At 40.4% G+C, this 22,777-nt stretch overlaps 1 protein-coding gene across 5 annotated transcripts in view; it reads right to left on the bottom strand.

Moving 5' to 3' along the window:
* LOC138751621 (sperm-associated microtubule inner protein 4) overlaps positions 1 to 22,777 on the bottom strand; it is a 70,071-nt gene that overhangs the window by 21,854 nt on the left and 25,440 nt on the right. For 4 of the 5 annotated variants that reach the window (XM_069914146.1, XM_069914149.1, XM_069914148.1 and 1 more), the window contains one exon: positions 6,108 to 6,298. In XM_069914146.1, coding sequence (XP_069770247.1) covers positions 6,108 to 6,298 — 191 coding nt within the window. Of the gene's footprint in view, positions 1 to 6,107; positions 6,327 to 22,777 lie in introns of all 5 variants that reach the window. The other variant, XM_069914150.1, reaches the window with a different exon arrangement.

The raw sequence follows: 22,777 nt of genomic DNA, 5'->3' as shown, positions 1-22,777 counted from the left end.
TATCTCATTAGTGAGGACATCAAGGGATATTGGAAAAGGCAGGAAATTTGAACTAGCGTAGAGTAGCTTTGTGTAGATTTACAGAACAGACTCGATGGGCCTAGTGGCCTGCAAATGTTCCTTTGTCTTGTGATCTTGTGATAATTCATGGGAACCGGAGACGAGACCAGAGAGTTGGGAAGACAGAATTTTTATTTTAAAATGCTGAAAGTGAGGGGACTGCATGCCGAAAGGTGGAATCTCTTTGGAAGTATTGGTAATTGTGAATGAGGGTCCGTTGAACGCTGAATGTAAGAATCAGGCGTCTCTTCTTGATTTACCAAGATTGGATTGTGAAATAGATGTAATATTTTCAAGAGTCCAGTCCACTCTGGTAGAAGGGAATCTACATAGGGGTGGCCAACTTTTTAATTTTTAATTTAGACATACAGCATGGTAACAGACCATTTAGGCCATCGAGCCTGTGGTGATATGTAATTACACCACTAGGTCACCAGGGGTCATCCCAGTGACCTTATATATAAAGCAGTCCAGAGCTATAGTCTAACCTTCCAGGTTTGATATACAGAGAGACAAGACCTCTTAGTGTACATATTAGTTTATTAAAGTTGTCTTACTTGCACTGCTGTTGTGGTTATTGTCAGTATAATTTAATAAACTAATATGATAGCTACTAGGATGGAAGTTGCTTCCGCTCCAACGCGCATTCCCGACCACCTGGAGACTCTTCCTGAGGAATGGAATCTGGGGACGACTAGCACGCACGTGCTTCCGAGGACAGAGATGATGAGGAACCGCTGTACTGGAATCGTGGTGGAATGCAGGGAAGACCACAGAAGTACGATAGGGCAGGTAAGAAATGGCCAAGAGCCCTGCCTGCACATGGGTTCGCCGGTACAGGTGCCACCGACCCTAAACCCCGGTCTGATCAGAAAGGGGCCACTACAAGTGCGGGTGGAAGGATCTCCACAAGTCGTGCTCCCGATCGCCACATATGTGCAGAATTCCCAACCACTCCAGAGCCAGGGAAAACAGACACCACTACCGTCACTCCCCCAGCAGCAGTTTCCCCAGAACCACGGAGACCTGACACTACCACTGGGATTCCCACCCTGCCCCCCCTAAGCCCGCTGCAAATGTCCCAAAGCCAGAGACTCAGCCAACAGCCCCAGGCACCCAGGTTACTCCTCCAGCAGACATAAGCCCCACAGAGGGAGGCTCTACCAGCAGCTCCCAGTACCCCAGGGTCCATCCTTGCTACACCTAAGGGACCAAAGACTGCGGCTTAGCCATGTGCTGCAACCAGACAGGCTGGAGCTTGACTCCAGAAATCCCGGAGCCGGCACGCACTTCGGCCACTGGCAGAGATGCTTTCTGAATTACGTGGAGGGTGCTGAAGCATCGGATAAAGAGCTATTAATGTTGCTGTTAGCCCAGCTGGGAGACCACCCTTACTCCCTTATACAAGATGCCAGGTCCTACCAAGAGGCAATGAGCATTTTACAGAGGCATTACAGTAAGGGGGAATAGCAAACTCCACTCCTGGTACAGACTCATGACCAGGTCACAACAAGTAGGAGGATCTGCCAGAGACTTTATACTCTCTCTGAAAGACCTGGCAAGAGGCTGCAACTTTAAAGGAGTATCAGCTCAGGAGTGTGCGGAGGACCTTATTAGGGATAGAATTGTTGCGGGCATACTGAGACAGGACATCGATTGCTGGAGAAAGGAATGGTGGGGCTAGATGAGGCAGAGACTATTGCAGAAGCTTTAGAAAAGAATTGGAGTAGTACGCACAGGACCCTGGGGCTTGGACAAACGTCACACTGCTGGACTCTCTAGCCGCACAAAAAGAAAAGTATGTTGCCTCACAGGAATTCACAGCGGCAGCAGCAGCACCTTGAGGGTCCCAAGTGCTTTTTCTGTGGACAAAGAAAGCACCCCAGAGCCCTCTGCCCTGCCAGAGAAAATGTCTGTTCCAACTGTGGAAAACGTGGACATTATGCAAAAATCTGCAGAACCCCCAAGGCCACAGCCAAGGCCCATTCTCATGCTAATGAGAGGTGGGAAAGCTCTTCTTTCTCCACAGACAAACAGAAGAAGAAGAATGCCATGTGCAGCCGGCCATTTTAGACAAATGATACAAAGCAGAGGACACAGTCTTCAGGAGATGAATATGACGCCAAGTACTATTGGATGGAAGGACACACCAGATTTGCTTCCCTATGCATGAATCAGGTGAGCCCACACAATTTATCTGATGCCACTGTGTGCATCAAAATTAATGATGTGAGGGTAAATTGCTTAATAGATAGTGGAAGCACTGAAAGTTTACCAGATCCTGTTAGCAGCCAGCAGCCTTGTGGCTGAGGTAAAACAGTTTTGCAGGGTTACTCTAGAAATCCAAGGCACAAAATACGAAGTACTCCCTCACCTCTGTGCCCCGGTACTATTGGGGTTAGATTTTCAGTGCCAGTTAGAAAGCATTACAATAGTGCACAACGGGCCTCACCCCCCACTACGCCTTACGAAGAAACAACACTGCAGCCTGTCTGTCCTGAACCTAGAACCCCCTCTGCTGTTCACACACCTGACCCCAGAATGCACACCAATAGCCACAAAGAGCAGGTGGTACAGCCCGAGGGATAGAGCCTTCATTAAGACAGAGGTCCACAGGCTACTACAGGAGGGCATCATAGAGCAGAGCACCAGCCCCTGGAGAGCCCAAGTGGTTGTAGTAAAGTTAGGAGAAAAACTGCGCATGGTAGTGGATTACAGCAAGACAATCAACAAATTTACAGAACTAGATACCTACCCCCTGCCACGCATAGCAGACATGGTCAACAACATTGTGCAGTATAAGGTGTTCTCCATCTGAAGGTAGCATACCACCAACTGCCCATTAGAAACAACGATCGCATTTACATGGCATTTGAGGCAGATGGCAGGCTGTATCAATTTCTGTGACTTCCCTTCGGTGTCACCAATGGACTGTCCCTGTTTCAGAGAGAAATGGACCGAATAGTAGATGAGTTCCAACTGAAAGCGGTGTTCCCCTACTTAGACAATGTGACAATCTGTGGCCACACTTAGGAGGATAATGACATGAATTTAAAACACTTCTTCCAGGCAGCCTAGGAAAGGAACCTAACGTACAACAGGGACAAATGCGTCTTTAGCGCCAGGAAGTTGTCAATCCTCGGCTACATAGTGCAGAACAGGGAAATCAGCCCAGACCCAGCCCATATGCGCCCTCTCCTAGACCTCCCAGTGCCACACACACTGAAAGCACTAAAAAGGTGTTTGGGGCTGTTCGCTTACTATGCCCAATGGGTTCCCAACTACGACGACAGGGCCTGCCCACTTACAAAAGCCTCAGTTTTCCCACTGTGCCCAGCAGCCACCAGAGCATTCAAGGACATTAGGGACCATATCGCTAAAGCTACCATGTGGTCCATAGATGAGTCAATCCCGTTTCAAGTAGAAACGGATGCATCCGATGTGGCAGCCACCCTAAACCAAGTGGCCTTTTTCTCACGAACCCTACAGAAATAAGACACTCAGCAGAAGAGAAGGAGGCCTTAGCCATTGTGGAAGCAGTAAGGCACAGGCGACATTATCTGGCGTGCAAACACTTCACCCTCGTCACGGACCAACGGTCTGTGGCTTTTATGTTCGATAACCAGAACAGGGGAGAATTAAGAACGACAAAATCCTGCACTGGCAGATAGAATTGTCTACATTTAACTACAACATTCTATACCGCCCCGGGAGACTCAATGAACCCCCAGATGCACTATCCAGAGGCACTTGTGCCATCCTTAACCATACGTCCCAGTTGCAGAACTTGCACAATGAGCTGGGCCACCCAGGGTCGCTAGACTGTTTCGCTTCATTAAAATCCAAAACCTCCCATTTTCAGTAGAGGAAGTGAGGTCAGTGAACAAGAACTGCCCCATCTGTGTGGAATGCAAACCGCAATTTTACTGGCCAGACAAAGCCACCCTGATAAAAGCTACTAAACCTTTTGAGTGCCTCAGCCTCGATTTTAAAGGCCCGCTCCAGTCCAATAATAGAAATGTCTATTTCCTAAACGTAATAGATGAATATTCCCATTTCCCCTTCGCAATCCCGTGTTCTGATGTCTCAGCAGTCACTGTTATAAAATGCCTCCAACCCATCTTCAGCATATTTGGGTACCCGAACTACATTCATAGAGACAGAGGTGCTGCATTCATGAGCGCAGAAGTACAGCAGTACCTGCATGAGAGAGGGATTACTACCAGCCACACTATAAATTACAATCCCAGGGGGAATGGACAAGTCGAAAGGGAAAATGCCACTATCTGGAAAACGGTCCTCTTGACTTTAAAAGCAAAAGACCTGCCTGTTACTAGATGGCAAGAAGTGTTGCCAGAAGCCCTACACTCTATACATTCTTTGTTGTGTACTGCCACTAACATGACCCCACATGATCGCATCTTTTCTTTCACAAGGAAAGCCACGACGGGCACAGTGCTGCCTAAATGGATGATGACACCAGGACCTGTTCTCCTCCGGAAGCACTGCAGACCCCACAAAGCGGACCCGCTGGTGGATCAAGTGGAGTTGTGGCACACAAACCCTCAGTACGCCTTCGTCACATTCCCAGATGGAAGAGAAGACTCAGTGGCCACCAGGGATCTCGTGCCGGCCGGATGTGTGAACAACATGGAGGAAACACGGATGTCTATGGATCAACAAGGAGCGCAGCAGCAGTCACTAGAACAGTCATCCATCGAGTCACCCCAGAGGACTATACCACCCACCCCAGAAATCAGGACCCTGGGTACGCCCACCCCACAAAATATCACCACCCTAGACTTGATGGCAGGACCTAATCCCATACAAGATGATCACCAGCCCACACGGCCACATGACCAACCAGTACTTCCCACTCCCACATCTCCACCAAGAAAGGCCGAAAGGCAGACTGCACTCCCCACCCTTATACCACTACCGAGGAGGTCCAGAAGGCAATGGAAGCCACGAGAAATTTTGGACTTATGAACTTACAAACAAGGGAAGGATGCAGTGGGGGGGGGGGGGGTGGTGGGAGATAATTTTTTAAGGGGGAGTGAATATGGTGATATGTAATTACACCACTAGGTCACCAGGGGTCATCCCAGTGACCTTGTATATAAAGCAGTCCGGAGCTACAGTCTAGCCTTCCAGGTTTTTCTTGCAGAGAGACAAGACCTCTTAGTGTAAATATTAGTTTATTAAAGCTGTCTTACTTGCACTGCTGTTGTGGTTATTGTCAGTACAGAGCCCATGCCACCCAATTAATCTACAGCCCCAGTATGTACTCATGGGCCAAAATAGTATTTTACCATGCTTTATGTCTAAATTAAAGGTTGGGCACCTCTGTTATAGAGATAACCATGAGGAATAATTGATAAAGGGTTCCGGCCTGAAGTGTCTACCATTCCTTCTCTCCCACTGATGCAGTTCAAACCATTGAGTTCCTCCAGTAGATTGTGCTTAGCATCAGATTCCAGCATCTGCCATCTTCTGTGTGTCTCAAGCTTGCAATTCCACTGCAAAGTCTCTTCAAGACATGCTGACTTTGAAGAAATGTTCCTCTTTGAAGGCTGTTTTGAGAGTCTTTCTCTCACTGATCCCCCTCTGTGGTTTCCACTGCTCTCCACATCCTGACCAAGACTCGCTGTCACACATGCTTGAGTAATTGCACTGCCCAATCTGATATCCTCTTTGCTCTAGCCACCTCCTGTCTTCTTTCAAAATTCTGATCAAGAGCACTGACCTGCAACATGATGACTTCACCGATGGTGCCTGTCAGGCCATGTGTTTTAAACATTTTATATTTCTCTTCAAGTCCAACATTTTCAATTTTATTGATAGTCATTTACTATTCATTTAAGACATTCATTAAAAAAAAGGGAGGATTGCGCTAGATTGCCTCGAGATGGATTTTGAACATTAGTTTCAGAAAATATTGTTGAATGTTTATATTAATAATATTTATTAGGAATAAAGTCATGAGCAGTACAAAACTTTGGCATATTCTATGAGCTTCTTCATAAATATTTATGCAAATTTGTTACCTTTAGTTTTCTGAGACACGGTGACATTGTGACCTCTTGCAGGAACATTGGGATTAATGGGCAGCAAGGGTCCAGCTCTTACACCAGTGTTCGGGTCGTCTGATGAGATGAAGCTTGGAAAAACTGCAAACTTGGAAATGTGGGAATAGAAGGGATGTTTGGCAGGAAATGGCAGCCGGATTTGCTCCTTACTATAAACATAAAGAATCAACACATCCTCTGAAGAAAGAAAAAGAAAAAAAAGTACAAGATATCTGAAGCAACATTAAAAAAGCAGACATTTCTCAAAGAAAAAGAAAATGTAGGATTAGATGAAGCTGTCATCTAAAAGAATTTTGTCTCTCTTCTTGATATAGTCAAACCTGCTGAACACAGAATTGTTTCTTAAAATTTCAGATCTCAATTTTGGATATTCTTTGGAGGAAAAAAAAGCTGATTTAATAGTTATTATTATACTGTGCTGCTATGATAGGTTTGCTCTTCATTATTTGTTACAGCTTCATAAATATATTTGAAATACCCAGACCTGGAACTCGTGATACGAATTGTTCATATTAAACATATTAAATCAGAATTAGTATTGAGTTTTTGCCATTCATTTTATTAATATACAAATTGGATGATTTGGAGTATTATGTGCAATGTTAGTCACCTATAGAAAAGATTTAAATAAGATTAAAAGTGCAGAAAAAATTTACAAGGAAGTTAAATTTAAATTTAGACATGCAGCATGAAACAGGCCCTTCTGCCTAATGAGCCCCAAATTAACCTGCAAACCCCTTAGGTTTTTGGAGGAAGGGAGGAAACCGGAGCACACAGCAGAAACTCACACGGACACTGGAAGAAGGTACAAACTCCTTACTGACAGAGCCGGACTTGAACCTGCCATCACTGGGGCTGAGATAGTGTTTTGCTAACTGCAATGCTAACCATGTTGTTGGGACTTGGGGAACTTAATTACGGTGAAAGTTTAAACAGGTTAGGACTTTATTCTCTGGACCATAGATGAATGAGGGGTGGTTAAATGGAGGCATATGAAATTATGAGGCATATAGGGACAATAACACCATTTACAAATTTGCAACAATGGGCTGTATAAAAAGTGGCAATGAATCAGCTTATGGATGGAGATTGGAAACTTGAATGAATGGTGTACTAAGAATAATAACCTCTCACTCAATGTCACCAAAACCAAAGAGCTAATTGTAGACGTTAGGAAGGTAAAATCAGAGGTGTATGATCCAGTGATCAATGAAGGATCAGAGGTGGAGAAGGTGAGCAAATTTAAATTCCTGAGATTTGCTATCTTGGAGGACCTTTCCTGGACCCATCATAGTAATGTCACCATGAAGAAAGCACATCCCCACCTCTACTTCCTCAGGATTTTGCGGAGGTTCAGAATGACATTGGAAATCTTAGTAAACTTCTACAGATGTGCAGGTGGAAAGTGTGCTGGCCTGGTATGGGGATACCAATACCTCTGAGCAGAAAGCCCTCAAAAGGTAAATCACCGGCAAAACTCTCTTCCCCCATTCAAGAAAACCTATGTGGCATGCTACTGAGAAGTAGGAGTTATAAAAGATCCACACCACCCAGGACATGCTCGGTTCTCACTACTACCATCAGGAGTAGGTGCTGGATCCACCAGGTTCAGGAACAGTTGCTGCTCCTCCACCATCAGACTGCTAAACAGCAGACTCAATCCATCATTTAAGGACTCTTACTTTGCACATTATTTAGAACCAGAGAACGCTACAGCACAGAAACAGACCTCTTCGGCCCTTCTCGTCTGTGCTGAACCATCTTTTTTGCCTAGTCCCACTGACCTGCTCCCAGTCCATAGACCTCCATACCTCTCCCATCCATGTACCTGCCCAAATTCTTCTTAAATGTTAAAATTGAGCCTATATACATTTATTCTGTCTATCCCCTCAAAATTTTAAATACCTCTATCAAATCTTCCCTCATTCTTCTACGCTCTAGGGATTAAAGTCCTAACCTGTTTAACTTTTCGTTGTAACTCAGTTCTTGAAGTCCTGGCCACATCCCAGTAAATCTTATTTGAACTCTTTCTATCTTATTGATATCTTTCCTGCAGTTAGGTGACCAGAACTGCGCACAATATTTCAAATTTGGCCTCACCAATGTCTTATACAACTTTACCATAATATCCCAACTCCTATACTCAATCCTTTAATTTAAGAAGGCCAATATACCAAAAGCTCTCTTTACAACCTATCCACCTGTGACACCACTTTCAGGAAATTATGTATCTATATTCCCAGGTCCCTCTGTTCTACTGCACTCTTCAGTGCCCTACCATTCAATGTGTATAACCTTTCTTGGTTTGTCCTTCCAAAATGCAACACCTCACATTTGTCTGCATTAAATTCCATCTGCCAATTTTCATCCAATTTTTCCAACTAGTCCAGTTCCCTCTGCAAGCTTTGAGAACCTTCTTCGCTGTCCACAACGCCTCCAATCTTAGTGTCATCTGTGAACTTGCTGATCCAATTTACCACATCCAGATCATTGATATAGATGTCAAACCACCTTGGTCCCAGTGCAGATCCCTGAGGCATACCACTAGTCACAGGTCTCCAGTCTGAGAAGCAATCATCCACCACTACTCTCTGGCTTCTCCTGTTTAGCCATTGTCAAATCCATTTCCTTCTTCATCATGAATACCTAGTGCCTGAATTTTCTTGACTAACCTCCCATGTGGGACTTTGTCAAAGGCCATAGTCTTTCCTTTGTCAACTTTTCTGGTAATCTCCTTGAAAAACTCTTAAGATCTACCACACACAAAGCTATGTGGATTATCCCTAATCAGTTTCTGGCTATCCAAATAATTGTATATCCAATCTCTTAGAACACCTTGTAATAACTTATCTACTACTGACATCAGAATCACTGGCCTATATTTCTAGGGTTATTTTTGGAGCTTTTTTTAAACAACGGAACAATGTGAGCTACCCTCCAATCATTCAGCACCACACCCATGGCTAAGGACATTTTAAATATTTCTGCCAGAGCCTCTGCAATTGCACTAGTCTCCCTCAGGGTCCAAGGGAATATCTTATTTATTACTGAATATTTATTCTTTTCTCTATTTGCAGTTTGTTTACATTCTCTCTGGCTACATTTCTTTCTTTTGTCTACATATCTTTACCGATAACAAATTACTTATCACAGATATCTTTTAATAAAATATGTTATTTTTATTTTTCAAAGACATATGGATTCAGACAACAATTCACTTTCTTTCAACATTTATGTATAACATTCAGAGTCGTTTTTCTCTTCCCTAACCCCACCCACCCACCCCATGCCCAACACAACCGAGAATAAAGTTATATAAATTATACAAATACAAAAAACACAAAAACTGGTAAGGACAACCCTTGCGAAAAACTCCAAAAACACCCAGGTACTTAAATGAAAAGGAGTAAGGGTCAAAAAACAAGGGCACATTGCTTGTGCCACATCCCACTTCTTTGAAGCCAATCATTTCCCTGCTGGGATGGGTTGCTTCATTTCCTTTATCCCAAAGGGGTGAAATTATATCTGTGCATCTATGTGTTTCAGATAAAGTTTCCACACTCTCATGTGTCATATTTCCTCCATAAATTGCATGTGATTTTCACCAGGGGAATGCAACACTGCATTTTCATATTCTACCGTGTCATATTTAGTTGAGGGTCAGACTTCCAAGTAACCATTATATACTTTCTGGCTACTGACAAGGCAACGTTCATGTATTAATTTGGTGTTTGGACAGTCTAAAACTCATGTCCCCTTTGTCTCCCAGAAGGTACAACTCTAGATCCTGTGGAAAATCCACCTTTGTAATCTTTTTCAGAATATCCCCAGGTCCTCCCAGAAGGTACCTCACCCTTGAACACAGCCAGGTGGAGTGGACAAAGGTTCCAATCTCCATACCACACTTAAAATGCATTTCTGAGATTTCTGGTTTCGATTTATGTAATTTTTATGGTGTAAGCTAGAGCTGGTCCAAGAAATCATATTGCACCAACCTGTATTTGGCATTAGTAACTGGTATGCTGTCCAGACACAGGTCTGACCATTACTCCTCATGGTTTGTTGAGCCCAAGTCTGACTCCAACCTTTCCCTTGACCTGTGCAAGCCTGGCTTCGGGTAATTTTGGAATATGGAATACATTATAACTTGTGCATAATCCCCCATTCAAATTAGAATCTCCAAGTCACGACACATGGGCAGGGTAATAGATGGTTCAAATTTCCCCTTAAAAATATCTTAGTTGCAGATAGCAGAAGACTATTCTATTAGACAAATTGCTTGAATGACACGAGTTGCCCTTACTGTAACAATCCTTGATATACCTGATCTCTTTCTGGCACCAGGCATCCAGGACCTCATTGTCCAGGACCTCATTGTCCAGGACCTCATTGTCCAGGACCTCATTGTCCAGGACCTCATTGTCCAGGACCTCATTGTCCAGGACCTCATTGTCCAGGACCTCATTGTCCAGAGTCATGGTATTAAGTTGTTCTAGGTCAAGGGCATCTTGGGAGATATCCCCACCTTCAATTCAATACATTGATTTTTTTTCTTTGCCATATCTGAAGTACATGCTTTAGTATGGGGTTATTTGCTTTCTTTGAAATTAATTTAGTGTCTCATTTATATATAAATTCTCCTGCTTTTCACCTACCGCATGTAGTTCAATTTGTGCCCAGGAAGTTGGGGGGGGGGGGGGGGTGGGGTGCTTCCTCAAAGAGTTAAGTGATAAACCTTGTCTGGGCTGCCTAGTAATATTTGGCAATTTTAAACAGCCCAGTTTGTAATCCCAAGTCAACTTTTCTATGGAAACTCATGATATCTTAATATGTTAGTGATATTGAAGATATGTGTAATTTGGAGGATAAATGTTATGTCGATTTTATTGTTAAAGTCCAAATTGAGGAAACCTTACTGAAATTGCAGAGGGTTTTGATAAGATCACAATTGGAAAAGTGATTCACCATTCATTCATGGCTGATCACATATCCAAGGTGACCATGCAGTTTATGGTCTCCTTACCAAAGGAAGGATGCACTTGTTTTTTATTCATTAGTGTGGATTCACTGGGTGATGCCTCGATTGAGAGGTTCACCCCATGAAATGTTAAGAGCATTAACTGATGCTCACTTGATCTGAGAAGCACAAAAGATGATCCTGTGGATTCTAAGAAGCTGCTTTCTTTAGCTGGTTAATCTGGGATTAAAGAGAATACTCTCAGTGAAGGATGAGGTGAAGATATATTTATTTCCCCAGAGATATAGATCTTTGTAATCCTCTATCTTTAAGGCAATGGATACTCAGTATGTTAGCATATTCTTTTTTTTAAAATTTTTTATTTTTCACACCATAAATCACTTTAGCCATGATATACACTTTTTCTTTTTCACACATATACAGTGACTTTTTCTCCCCCCCCCTCCCTCCTCCCAAGCCACCCCACCCCACCCCTCATCCATTTTAGGTATACAATCTAGGTTGCATTAAGCCAGTCAGTCAATGTTGTCATTCAACAAAAATACACCAGAAATTCTACTGAGTCCATTCTTTTCTTCTCTTCTCCTTCCATCAACTTAGGTAATGTTTGTTCCCGGTAGGTTTTCGCTATTGTATTTAATGTAAGGCTCCCATACTTGTTCGAATATTTCAATATTATTTCTTAAACTATATGTTATTTTTTCTAATGGAATACATTTATTCATTTCTATATACCATTGTTGTATTTTCAAATTATCTTCCAATTTCCAGGTTGACATAATACATTTTTTTGCTACGGCTAGGGCTATCTTAACAAATCTTTTTTGTGCATCCTCCAAGTCAATTCCAAATTCTTTATTTTTTATGTTACTTAGGAGAAAGATCTCTGGGTTCTTTGGTATATTGTTTTCTGTTATTTTATTTAATATCTGATTGAGATCATCCCAAAATTTTTCTACTTTCTCACATGTCCAGATTGCATGAATTGTTGTTCTCCTTTCTTTTTTACATCGAAAACATCTATCAGATACTGTTGGGTCCCATTTATTTAACTTTTGCGGTGTAATGTATAGTCTGTGTAACCAATTATATTGTATCATGCGTAGCCTCGTATTTATTGTATTTCTCATCGTTCCAGAACATAATTTCTCCCATGTTTCCATTTTTATCTTTATATTTAAATCTTGTTCCCATTTTTGTTTAGTTTTACCATTTGTTTCCTTATTCTCCTTTTCTTGCAGTTTAATATACATATTTGTTATAAATCTTTTGATTAACATTGTATCTGTAATCACATATTCAAGGTTACTTCCCTCTGGTAAACTCAAGTTGCTTCCTAATTTATCTTTCAAGTAGGATCTCAGTTGGTAATATGCCAGCGCTGTATCTCCAGTTATATTGTACTTATCTCTCATTTGTTCAAAGGATAAGAATCTACTTCCTGAAAAACAATTTTCTATTCTTTTAATCCCTTTTTTTTCCCATTTTCTAAAGGAAAGGTTGTCTATTGTAAAAGGGAGTAGCTTATTTTGCGTCAATATTAGTTTTGGTAATTGATAATTTGTTTTATTTCTTTCTACATGAATCTTTTTCCAAATATTGAGGAGATGGTGTAATACTGGGGAAGTTCTATGTTGTACCAATTTTTCGTCCCATTTATATAATATGTGTTCAGGTATCTTTTCCCCTATTTTATCTAATTCTAATCTCGTCCAGTCTGGTTTTTCCCTTGTTTGATAAAAATCTGATAGGTATCTTAATTGTGCGGCTCTATAATAATTTTTTGAAGTTTGGCAGTTGTAAGCCTCCTTGTTTATACCATTCTGTTAATTTATCTAGTGCTATCCTCGGTTTCCCCCCTCTCCATAAAAATTTCCTTATCATTTTCTTTAACTCTTTGAAGAATTTTTCTGTCAGTTGTATTGGCAATGCCTGAAATAAGTATAGTATCCTTGGAAAAATGTTCATTTTAATACAGTTTATCCTTCCTATCAGTGTTAGTGGTAGCTCTTTCCAATGCTCTAAATCGTCCTGTAATTTTTTCATTAGTAGATTGTAATTGAGTTTATATAATTGGCCTAGATTTTTGGTTATTTGTACACCTAGGTATCTTATTGCCTGCATTTGCCATCTGAATGGGGATTCCTTCTTAAATTTTGAGAAATCCGCGTTATTCATAGGCATTGCTTCACTTTTATTTACGTTTATCTTGTATCCCGACACTTCTCCATATTCCTTCAATTTCTTATATAATTCTTTTATTGATGGTTCTGGTTCTGTTAAGTACACTATCACATCATCCGCAAATAGACTGATTTTATATTCCCTGTCTTTTATTTTTATTCCTTTTATATTATTATCTATTCTTATCAATTCTGCTAGTGGTTCTATAGCCAGCGCAAACAATAACGGTGATAGTGGGCATCCCTGCCGCGTTGACCTGCTTAAGTTAAATTGCTTTGATACATGTCCATTTACTGTCACTTTCGCTAACGGTCCCTTATATAATGCTTTAATCCAATTAATATACTTCTCCGGTAAACTGAATTTTTGCAATACTTTGAACAAATAATTCCATTCTACTCTGTCGAAGGCCTTCTCTGCGTCTAAAGCAACTGCTACTGCAGGTGCTTTATTTCCTTCTACTGCATGAATTAAGTTAATAAATTTACAAATATTGTCTGTTGTGCGTCTTTTTTTGATAAATCCAGTTTGGTCTAAATTTACCATTTTCGGTACCTGTTCTGCTAATCTGTTTGCTAATAGTTTAGCTATTATCTTATAATCTGTTTTTAGCAATGATATTGGTCTATATGACGCTGGTGAGAGTGGATCTTTCCCTTGTTTTAGTATCACTGTAATTATTGCTGTTTTATATGAATCTGGTAAGTTTTGTGTCTCATCAATCTGGTTGATTACATCCAGGAGGGGCGGTATTAGTAGGTCTTTAAATGCCTTTGGAAGACTACACAAAAGAGTCTGGAAAAACAACCAACTGAAAAACCTCACAAAGATAAGCGTATACAGAGCCATTGTCATACCCACACTCCTGTTCGGCTCCGAATCATGGGTCCTCTACCGGCACCACCTACGGCTCCTAGAACGCTTCCACCAGCGTTGTCTCCGCTCCATCCTCAACATCCATTGGAGCGCTTACATCCCTAACGTCAAAGTACTCGAGATGGCAGAGGTCGACAGCATCGAGTCCACGCTGCTGAAGATCCAGCTGCGCTGGATGGGTCACGTCTCCAGAATGGAGGACCATCGCCTTCCCAAGATCGTGTTATATGGCGAGCTCTCCACTGGCCACCGTGACAGAGGTGCACCAAAGAAAAGGTACAAGGACTGCCTAAAGAAATCTCTTGGTGCCTGCCACATTGACCACCGCCAGTGGGCTGATATCGCCTCAAACCGTGCATCTTGGCGCCTCACAGTTTGGCGGGCAGCAACCTCCTTTGAAGAAGACCGCAGAGCCCACCTCACTGACAAAAGGCAAAGGAGGAAAAACCCAACACCCAACCCCAACCAACCAATTTTCCCCTGCAACCGCTGCAATCGTGTCTGCCTGTCCCGCATCGGACTTGTCAGCCACAAACGAGCCTGCAGCTGACGTGGACTTTTTACCCCCTCCATAAATCTTCGTCCGCGAAGCCAAGCCAAAGAAAGAAATGTTTTGTAGAATTCTATTGGGAGTCCATCCTCTCCTGGTGTCTTATTATTTGGTAATTTTTTTATTATCTCTTGTATTTCTACTGTTCCAAATGGTTCTGTTAATTTATTTTGTTCCTCTATTTGTAGTTTTGGTAGTTCAATTTTAGTCAAAAATTCATCTATTTTCCCTTCTTTCCCTTCGTTTTCAGTTCGGTATAATTGTTCATAGAATTCTCTGAAGTTTTCCTTAATTTCTTTCGGATTATATGTAACTTGTTTGTCTTTTTTCCTTGTTGCCAATACCATTTTCTTAGTTTGCTCTGTCTTAAGCTGCCATGCTAAGATTTTGTGTGTTTTTTCACCTAGTTCATAATATTTCTGTTTTGTCTTCATTATATTCTTCTCCACCTTATATGTTTGTAATGTTTCATATTTTATTTTTTTATCCGCCAATTCTCTTCTTTTAATTGTATCTTCCTTCATTGCTAATTTTTTTTCTATGTTTACTATTTCCCTTTCCAACTGCTCTGTTTCCTGATTGTAGTCCTTCTTCATCTTGGTTACATAACTTATTATTTGCCCTCTAATGAATGCTTTCATTGCGTCCCATAGTATAAACTTATCTTCCACTGATTCCGTATTTACTTCAAAAAACATTTTTAATTGTTTTTCAATAAATTCTCTAAAATCCTGTCTTTTAAGTAGCATGGGGTTTAATCTCCATCTATACATTCTTGGAGGGATGTCCTCTAGCTTCACTGTCAGTATTAAGGGTGAATGGTCCGATAGCATTCTCGCTTTATATTCTGTTTTTCTTACTCTATCCTGCATACTAGCTGATAACAAAAATAGGTCTATTCTTGAGTATGTTTTATGTCTAGTCGAGTAGTATGAGTATTCCTTTTCTTTTGGGTTTTGTTTCCTCCATATCTCCACAAGTTTCATTTCTTGCATTGATTTAATTATAAATTTGGTTACTTTGTTCTTCCTGTTAATTTTTTTCCCCGTTTTATCCATATTTGGATCCAAATTCAGATTGAAATCTCCTCCTACTAGTATGTTCCCTTGCGTATTAGCTACCTTCAAAAAGATATCTTGCATAAACTTTTGATCTTCTTCGTTAGGTGAATATATATTAAGTAGATTCCAATGCTCCGAATATATCTGACATTTTATCATAATATATCTCCCTGCTGGATCTATTATTTCCTCTTCTATTTTAAATGGCACATTTTTGCTAATTAATATAGCCACTCCTCTTGCTTTTGAATTATACGATGCTGCTGTTACATGTCCTACCCAATCTCTCTTTAATTTCTTGTGCTCCAATTCAGTTAAGTGTGTTTCTTGGACAAATGCTATATCTATTTTTTCCTTTTTCAGTAAATTTAGTAGTTTCTTCCTTTTAATTTGGTTATGTATTCCATTAATATTTAAAGTCATATAGTTCAGTGTAGCCATTTTATATTTTGTTTATCTTCTCTTTCCGTTTTTCCATCATTACCTTTCCTCCTTTTCCATTTCTGTTTTCTTATTTTCAACTCTTTACAAGACAACATTCCTACAACATACAACATTTTCCTTATTCTCCTATTTCTATCTTCTTTATCCCCAATCTCCCCTTCCCCTCCTGAGTTGTCCTTTATCCCTTGTCGGACAACCACATCTCCCCTCTCCATTTGGATTTGCGAATCCACTCGCAAGCGTCAACTGATTTTGCAGTGACCGCTATTATCCCCCACCCAGCCCCCCCAAGAAAAGATTTCACTTTTCATATGTCACAAAGGTCACTCTTTTAATTCCCTCCTTATTCTCTCTATTCCATTACCTTCCCTTATTAATTCTTGTCTATACTATCTATATTTTCCTCTAATTACAGATACATTCACGTATGCACCTTGTCTCTATTCACTCTTATACCTCTTTACCCGCATACATATCAATCGTGGTCATTTTTACCCTCCTTACCCGTCTTCATCCCTCAGTCTATTTTTGTCTTTACCCACATACATATCAATCGTGATCATTTTTACTCTCATTACCTGTCTTCATCCCTCAGTCTATTTTTGTAATTGTTCTGCACATTTTCGTGCTTCTTCTGGATCCGAGAATAGTCTGTTTTGTTGTCCTGGAATAAATATTTTCAATACCGCAGGATGCTTCAGTATAAATTTATACCCTTTCTTCCATAAAATCGCCTTTGCTGTATTGAACTCCTTTCTCTTCTTTAGGAGTTCAAAACTTATATCTGGATAAATGAAGATTTTTTGCCCTTTATATTCCAGTGGTTTGTTGCCCTCTCTTACTTTTTCCATTGTCTTCTCCAGTACCTTTTCTCTTGTAGTATATCTTAGGAATTTTACTACAATAGATCTTGGTTTTTGTTGTGGTTGTGGTTTAGAGGCCAATGCTCTATGTGCCCTTTCTATTTCCATTTCTTGCTGTAGTTCTGGACATCCTAGGGTCTTAGGGATCCACTCTTTTATAAACTCCCTCATATTCTTGCCTTCTTCATCTTCCTTAAGGCCCACTATCTTTATGTTATTTCTTCTGTTATAATTTTCCATTATATCTATTTTTTGAGCTAGTAGTTCTTGTGTCTCTTTAGTTTTTTTATTAGATTCCTCCAATTTCTTTTTTAAGTCTTCTACCTCCATTTCTGCTGCTACTGCCCGTTCTTCCATCTTGTCCATTTTTTTCCCCATTTCTGCTAAGGTCATATCTATTTTATTCACTTTCTCTTCTGTGTTGTTTATTCTTCTTCTTAAATCATTGAATTCCTGTGTTTGCCATTCTTTAAATGACTCCATGTATCCTCTAACAAGAGAAAGTATATCCTTTACCTTGCCTTTCCCTTCATCTATTTCACTGTATTCTTCCTCTTCTTCTTCCTCTGGGTTGGCCATCTGTTGTTTCTTTGTTGCCCTTTCCTTCTCTTCTGTCTTGTTTTCATTGTTTCTGTGGTCTCTTCTTGCTGCAGGTGTTCTGCAGCTGTTGTTGCCGGCTGTGGAGATCGACTCCCCAGCTGGTCCCCCCTCCCGTCGGTGTGTTTTTTTTCATGCGCGGTTGCGCACTTTTACTCGGCTCTGCGAGCCATTGTTGTAGTTCTTTTTCTACCGACCTGAGGATGCGGGCTCCTCTCTCCACAGCGGGCTTCTTCGGACAGGTAAGGCCTTCACCTTTTTCCTCCGTTGTCTTCTCTTCCTCTCTTCTTTCCATTGATTTTGATTTTTCTTTTTTTGTCTCCATCTTCTTTCCACCTTTATACTCACTTTTCTTTAACTTTTATTTCTGTGCCTTTGTATTTTCTCTTGTTTTTCCCGACTTTTCTGGAGAGGGCTGGAGTTCTCCGTCCGGCCACTACTCCATCACGTGACTCCTCCCTATGTTAGCATATTCAATCATGAGATTAAAAGATGTTTCAATACCAAGATAATTTTGAGATTGACGAAAAAGTATTAACATATATTCAAGATTCCTTTTCTTGGAAAATAACTTTTTTTTCCCTTTGTTTTCCCAATGCAGATACACAAACAGGGGTCAGGAATATGGTGTCTCTATCAAGATAAGAAAGAGAAACAAAGGAGTCGCTTCAGAGACATTGAGTGTCTGTGCATCCCACCTCCTCCTCTGATGCCTCTGCCTCCTGCACTCTTGCAACCTGCGTAGCTGTATGAAATCCTATCTTGTCCATCAATGAACAAGTCAAGGCATCCAAGTCACCCTAAGCAGTTGAGGGGCTGTCAGCACCTTCACAAATCCCAGTCCCAATCCCTAGTTCCCACAATCTGATTCCTAGTGACCCTGGACTGATGTGAGGCCTTCTTTTGTTGACCCTGGCATTGGACTGCTGCTGTGACTTCCTACTCTGCAGGGTCCTCATCCAGGCTTCTCCTTGTCAGTGAGTGTGAGTGTCAGTCAGTGAAAAGAGAAGTGATGTTTCCCCATTTCAGTGCTCTCTACAAATTCACTGCTTCTCCAGAGACCACAACCCTCGATCTGGGTTGATGAACATGGATGCCAGACCACCGAGGATCATTGATAGAAGAACCACCATCAGGCTCATTCTAGTGGCAATACAAGTCTGTACAGGGCCATCAGGCGGAACCCCACAACAAAGCACCGAAAGACTCTTCTGCTCTTCCCGAGTCCATAACATCAGCACCACTGCAGTTATCACAACTGCAGCAACACTGTCCTCTTGATTACATGATCAGTCATAAAGGAATGGACAGGATCATGGACAATGGCCTACAGTAGCTTCCATTTCTCTAGGCAGGAGACCACAGGTGAATCAGTGAAATAGACAAGGATCTAACAAATGACATTTAGTGCAAAAGATTATAAATTTTATTTTTCCAGCATCTGCTTGTTTACAAAAGGGCAATTTGTAAAGGTAACAGAAACAAGATGGTATGATTTCAAAGGCAGTGCACAAAATTAGAGACCACTGTATGACAAGTTGAGAAGCTGTTATTCAGAGGGGTTTTGACTGGTTTTAACACCAGTGAGACTTTGAGTAAATACGAACAAGATGTTTCTAATTGCAAAAAGTGAGTAACCAGTTGACAGATTTCAGGAAACAGACCAAGAACTGGAAGCACATTGATTTAATGATTGGACATCCATGATACACTGGCTGGAAGAAATTAAAGCCAAAGATTATTGAATAAATGATGAAAGGAAGTAACTTATTGACTCTGGAAAAAAAACAAAAACATGGGACTCTCTCTCCAGATTTGACACAGATTTTCCTATAATCAGTGAAAATTAACAGAACTTGGAGGGCTTTAAACTAAACCCAATACAAATATAGGGTGCAATACACAAAAGTGTTGGAGAAACTCCACAGGCCAAACAGCATCTTGGTAGCAAAGGATATTAAACTTTTCAGATCTGAGCCCTTCGTCAAGGATGGTCAAAAAGCAGGCAAGCTCCTGAAAGAAAATGTGGGAGAGGAGGAGGGAAACAGCAGCAGGGGGAGGAAAAAAGGCCAATAATCAAGAGGGTGGATATGTGTGGGAGGACAAAAGAGAAATAAAGCTGTGAAGTGATTGGGGAGGTAGAGAAGTGGGTGGGGAGATGGAGGAAAGGAGCTAGAGGGATGGGTGAGAGAGAGAGGGAGAGCAGGAGCGCAGACTTAACAGAACCTAGAGAAGTCAATGCCAATGTCATCTGGTTGGAGGGTGCCCAGACGGAACATTAGGTGAAGTTCATTGAATTTGTGTGTAGCCTTGGTTTTGTGTATTGCTTGATAATAAGTGACTGTGGACTTTTCTGTTAAAATATATTATAGGTTGAAAGGTCCTCCTATCCAAAGCTGCACATAAGACTACAAAAAATGGTGACATTTGTTTTAAAATGTGAAAAAATTGTGTTTTTTTCCTCTCCAGGTTTAATGTATTTTAATGAAATAAAAAGGATTACTTGATTTGATTATGTCTGATTGTTATCAATTGGTAGGGACAGTCACTTTTGGGGTGATAATGAATGAGTGATTGAGTTTTATTGTCATATTGATAAGTACAATGCACAGATGCAATGGAAACCTTGTTTTAGCTTCCATGTAAAACACACTAACAACAATTTAAGTATAATTAACACACAAGATACCACAAATCGCAATCAAGAAACTATAACAGGTAGAGAAAAGAGAAAAATTACAGTTTGCAGGTGGTGCAAAAAATGTCTCACAACTGAAGACATATTTTGCAGAAATTTTAAGGTTCAAATGATAGGGGAGGTTCATGAACCTCATAGCTGTTGGATTAACAAATTGTTGTTCAGGCTGCTACACCTTCTGCCTGAAGTGAGAAGAGAGCATGGCCAGAGGGATTTTGGCTGCTTTCTCTGATGTATGAGAAGATGGTGTTCAAGATGGGACTGGCTTCCTGCACTCTTTTGGATTGCTGGGCATTTTAGCTACCAAATCTCACATGATGCAACCGGTCAATATATTTTTCATAGTCCACATGCATGAAGGAACTAACCCTTTCCAGTGTCATCCTGCTGATGAAAAATGTGGATGGTCACACAGTTTCCCCTTCCAGAGTCCACAATCAGTTCCTTGGTCTTGTTGATGTTGAGAGCAAGATTGATGTTCTGGCACTTTTCTGGGGATTCTCAACCTCCATCCTATAATCTGACTCATCATTACCCTTTATTTAGCCAACAATAGTGGTATCGTTAGTGAATTTATAGATTGTGTTGGAGCTAAACTTAGTAATGCAATCTTTAAAAGTACAGAGCAGGGGAGTTAACGCGCAACGTTGAGGTGTCAGTGTTGATGGTCAGCAAGGTTGAAATGATGTTATCCATGATTAGGCCCTGCCAATGAGGAAATGGAGTAATCATGTGCAAAGTGAGGAACAAAGTTCCCGATCTGTGAATGTGAGTATCAATTTTGATGATGTTAAATGCCATCAGCAGCTGATCAGCAAAAATAGAAATATTCATGTTTCAACTAATTAAAGCCAAGAAAATCCCAGTCTGCAGCATTTGCAGGAGGACTGTGGCATGATGGCAAAGCAATCATATTTTAGATTTTGAATATGAAACAAGCAATATACAAGTAACATCAGATATCTTGATTAACAGAAAGCCAGCCAATGCACCATGTCTAATTAAGTTTCAACTGCATGAATGAATGAATGAATGAATGAAAGTTTCTTCCCACTTTCAATCCAATCAAGGTTCCTGACCTGAATCACTGACTGACCATTTTGCTTCATGGATGTTGCCTGATCCGTTGAGACCCTCCAGCTTCTCTTTGTTTATTCATAATTCCAGCATCTGCAGTTCATGTATTTCCCATGAAAAAGTACTCGGAAATTCAAAAAAACTTTAAAAGATTCATGATGTAAAATCATGCAGACAGAAAAATGGGCTGTGTAGGTTGTGAAAGGAGTTCATTACAGCCAAGCCTTAGGCTAGCAGTTGTAGCAATACTTAGAGAGTAATGTATTGAGTAATAGGTCTTGTGTGCTGCACTATTTCATTCATCTCTTTTGATGGATTAAACCTTCCATGTTCTCAGAGTTCCTGGTCCTTAAACAAAAGGAGGATTTGTATTTCTTTCGCATTTAATCCTCAAAAGAATCTCAGGGTTGTACGTGATACCATGTATGTACTGTGACAATAAATTTCAACTTTGAACGTAATATCTCAGAATATTCTTAAAGACTTTACAGTGAATGAAGAAATGTAGTTATGGTTGTAGTAGAGGAATGTGTTAGCCAATTTACAGCAAAATCCAACAAAAGTGTTAATGGCGAGATCATTTCCAAATGCCATCGTTGAATACTCAAATCAGTCTCATTTTTCCAAGTAATTGCCAAACATTTTCTAGCCACAGCTAAAGCCAATCTCAAAAAAGCAATTTGAGACTTATCTAATTTTAATTCTAAACTCAATTTCTTAATATAACACAGTAAAAATACCATAGAATCAAGTTAAATGTTAAATTTAAATAAAGCTTCTAAAAGTTCCTTAATTCTATTCCAAGAAGGTTTCACGTGGCTAAATAGAATGTAAAAAAAAAACTTGTTTATAGCACCTAAAACATAAATTAGAGGAAATAAACGTATATTTCCTTAATTTCTCATGGGTTAAATATAACTGATGAAGAAAATTATAATGAACCAATCTATACCTTACATTTACAATTTTAGTCATACTGTCTTCACATAGTCATCCAGTCATCTTGAGAAATAGATAAGGACAAATCTTTTTCCCATTTTAGTTTAGGTTTATAAATATCCAGCTTAAACATTTTATTCTGTAATAACGCATACATCTCAGATATAAATCCTTTCTTACCACCTTCAGTAAGTAAAATTTCAAATTTAGACCGTCAAGGTAACCGTCACATATGGCCAAAATTATCCAACAATAATGCTTTAACCTGATAATAAGAAAACAAAGTATTTGAAGATATTTCATATTTCTCTTTCATCAATAAAATACCCAGACTCATAACTATCTTCTACCAATCTAATTC

Source organism: Narcine bancroftii, chromosome 1, assembly GCF_036971445.1.
Source record: "Narcine bancroftii isolate sNarBan1 chromosome 1, sNarBan1.hap1, whole genome shotgun sequence".
Classification (NCBI taxonomy): Eukaryota; Metazoa; Chordata; class Chondrichthyes; order Torpediniformes; family Narcinidae; genus Narcine; species Narcine bancroftii.
The sequence above is the reverse complement of the archived record's forward strand: the minus strand, read 5'-3'. Positions and strand labels throughout refer to the sequence as shown.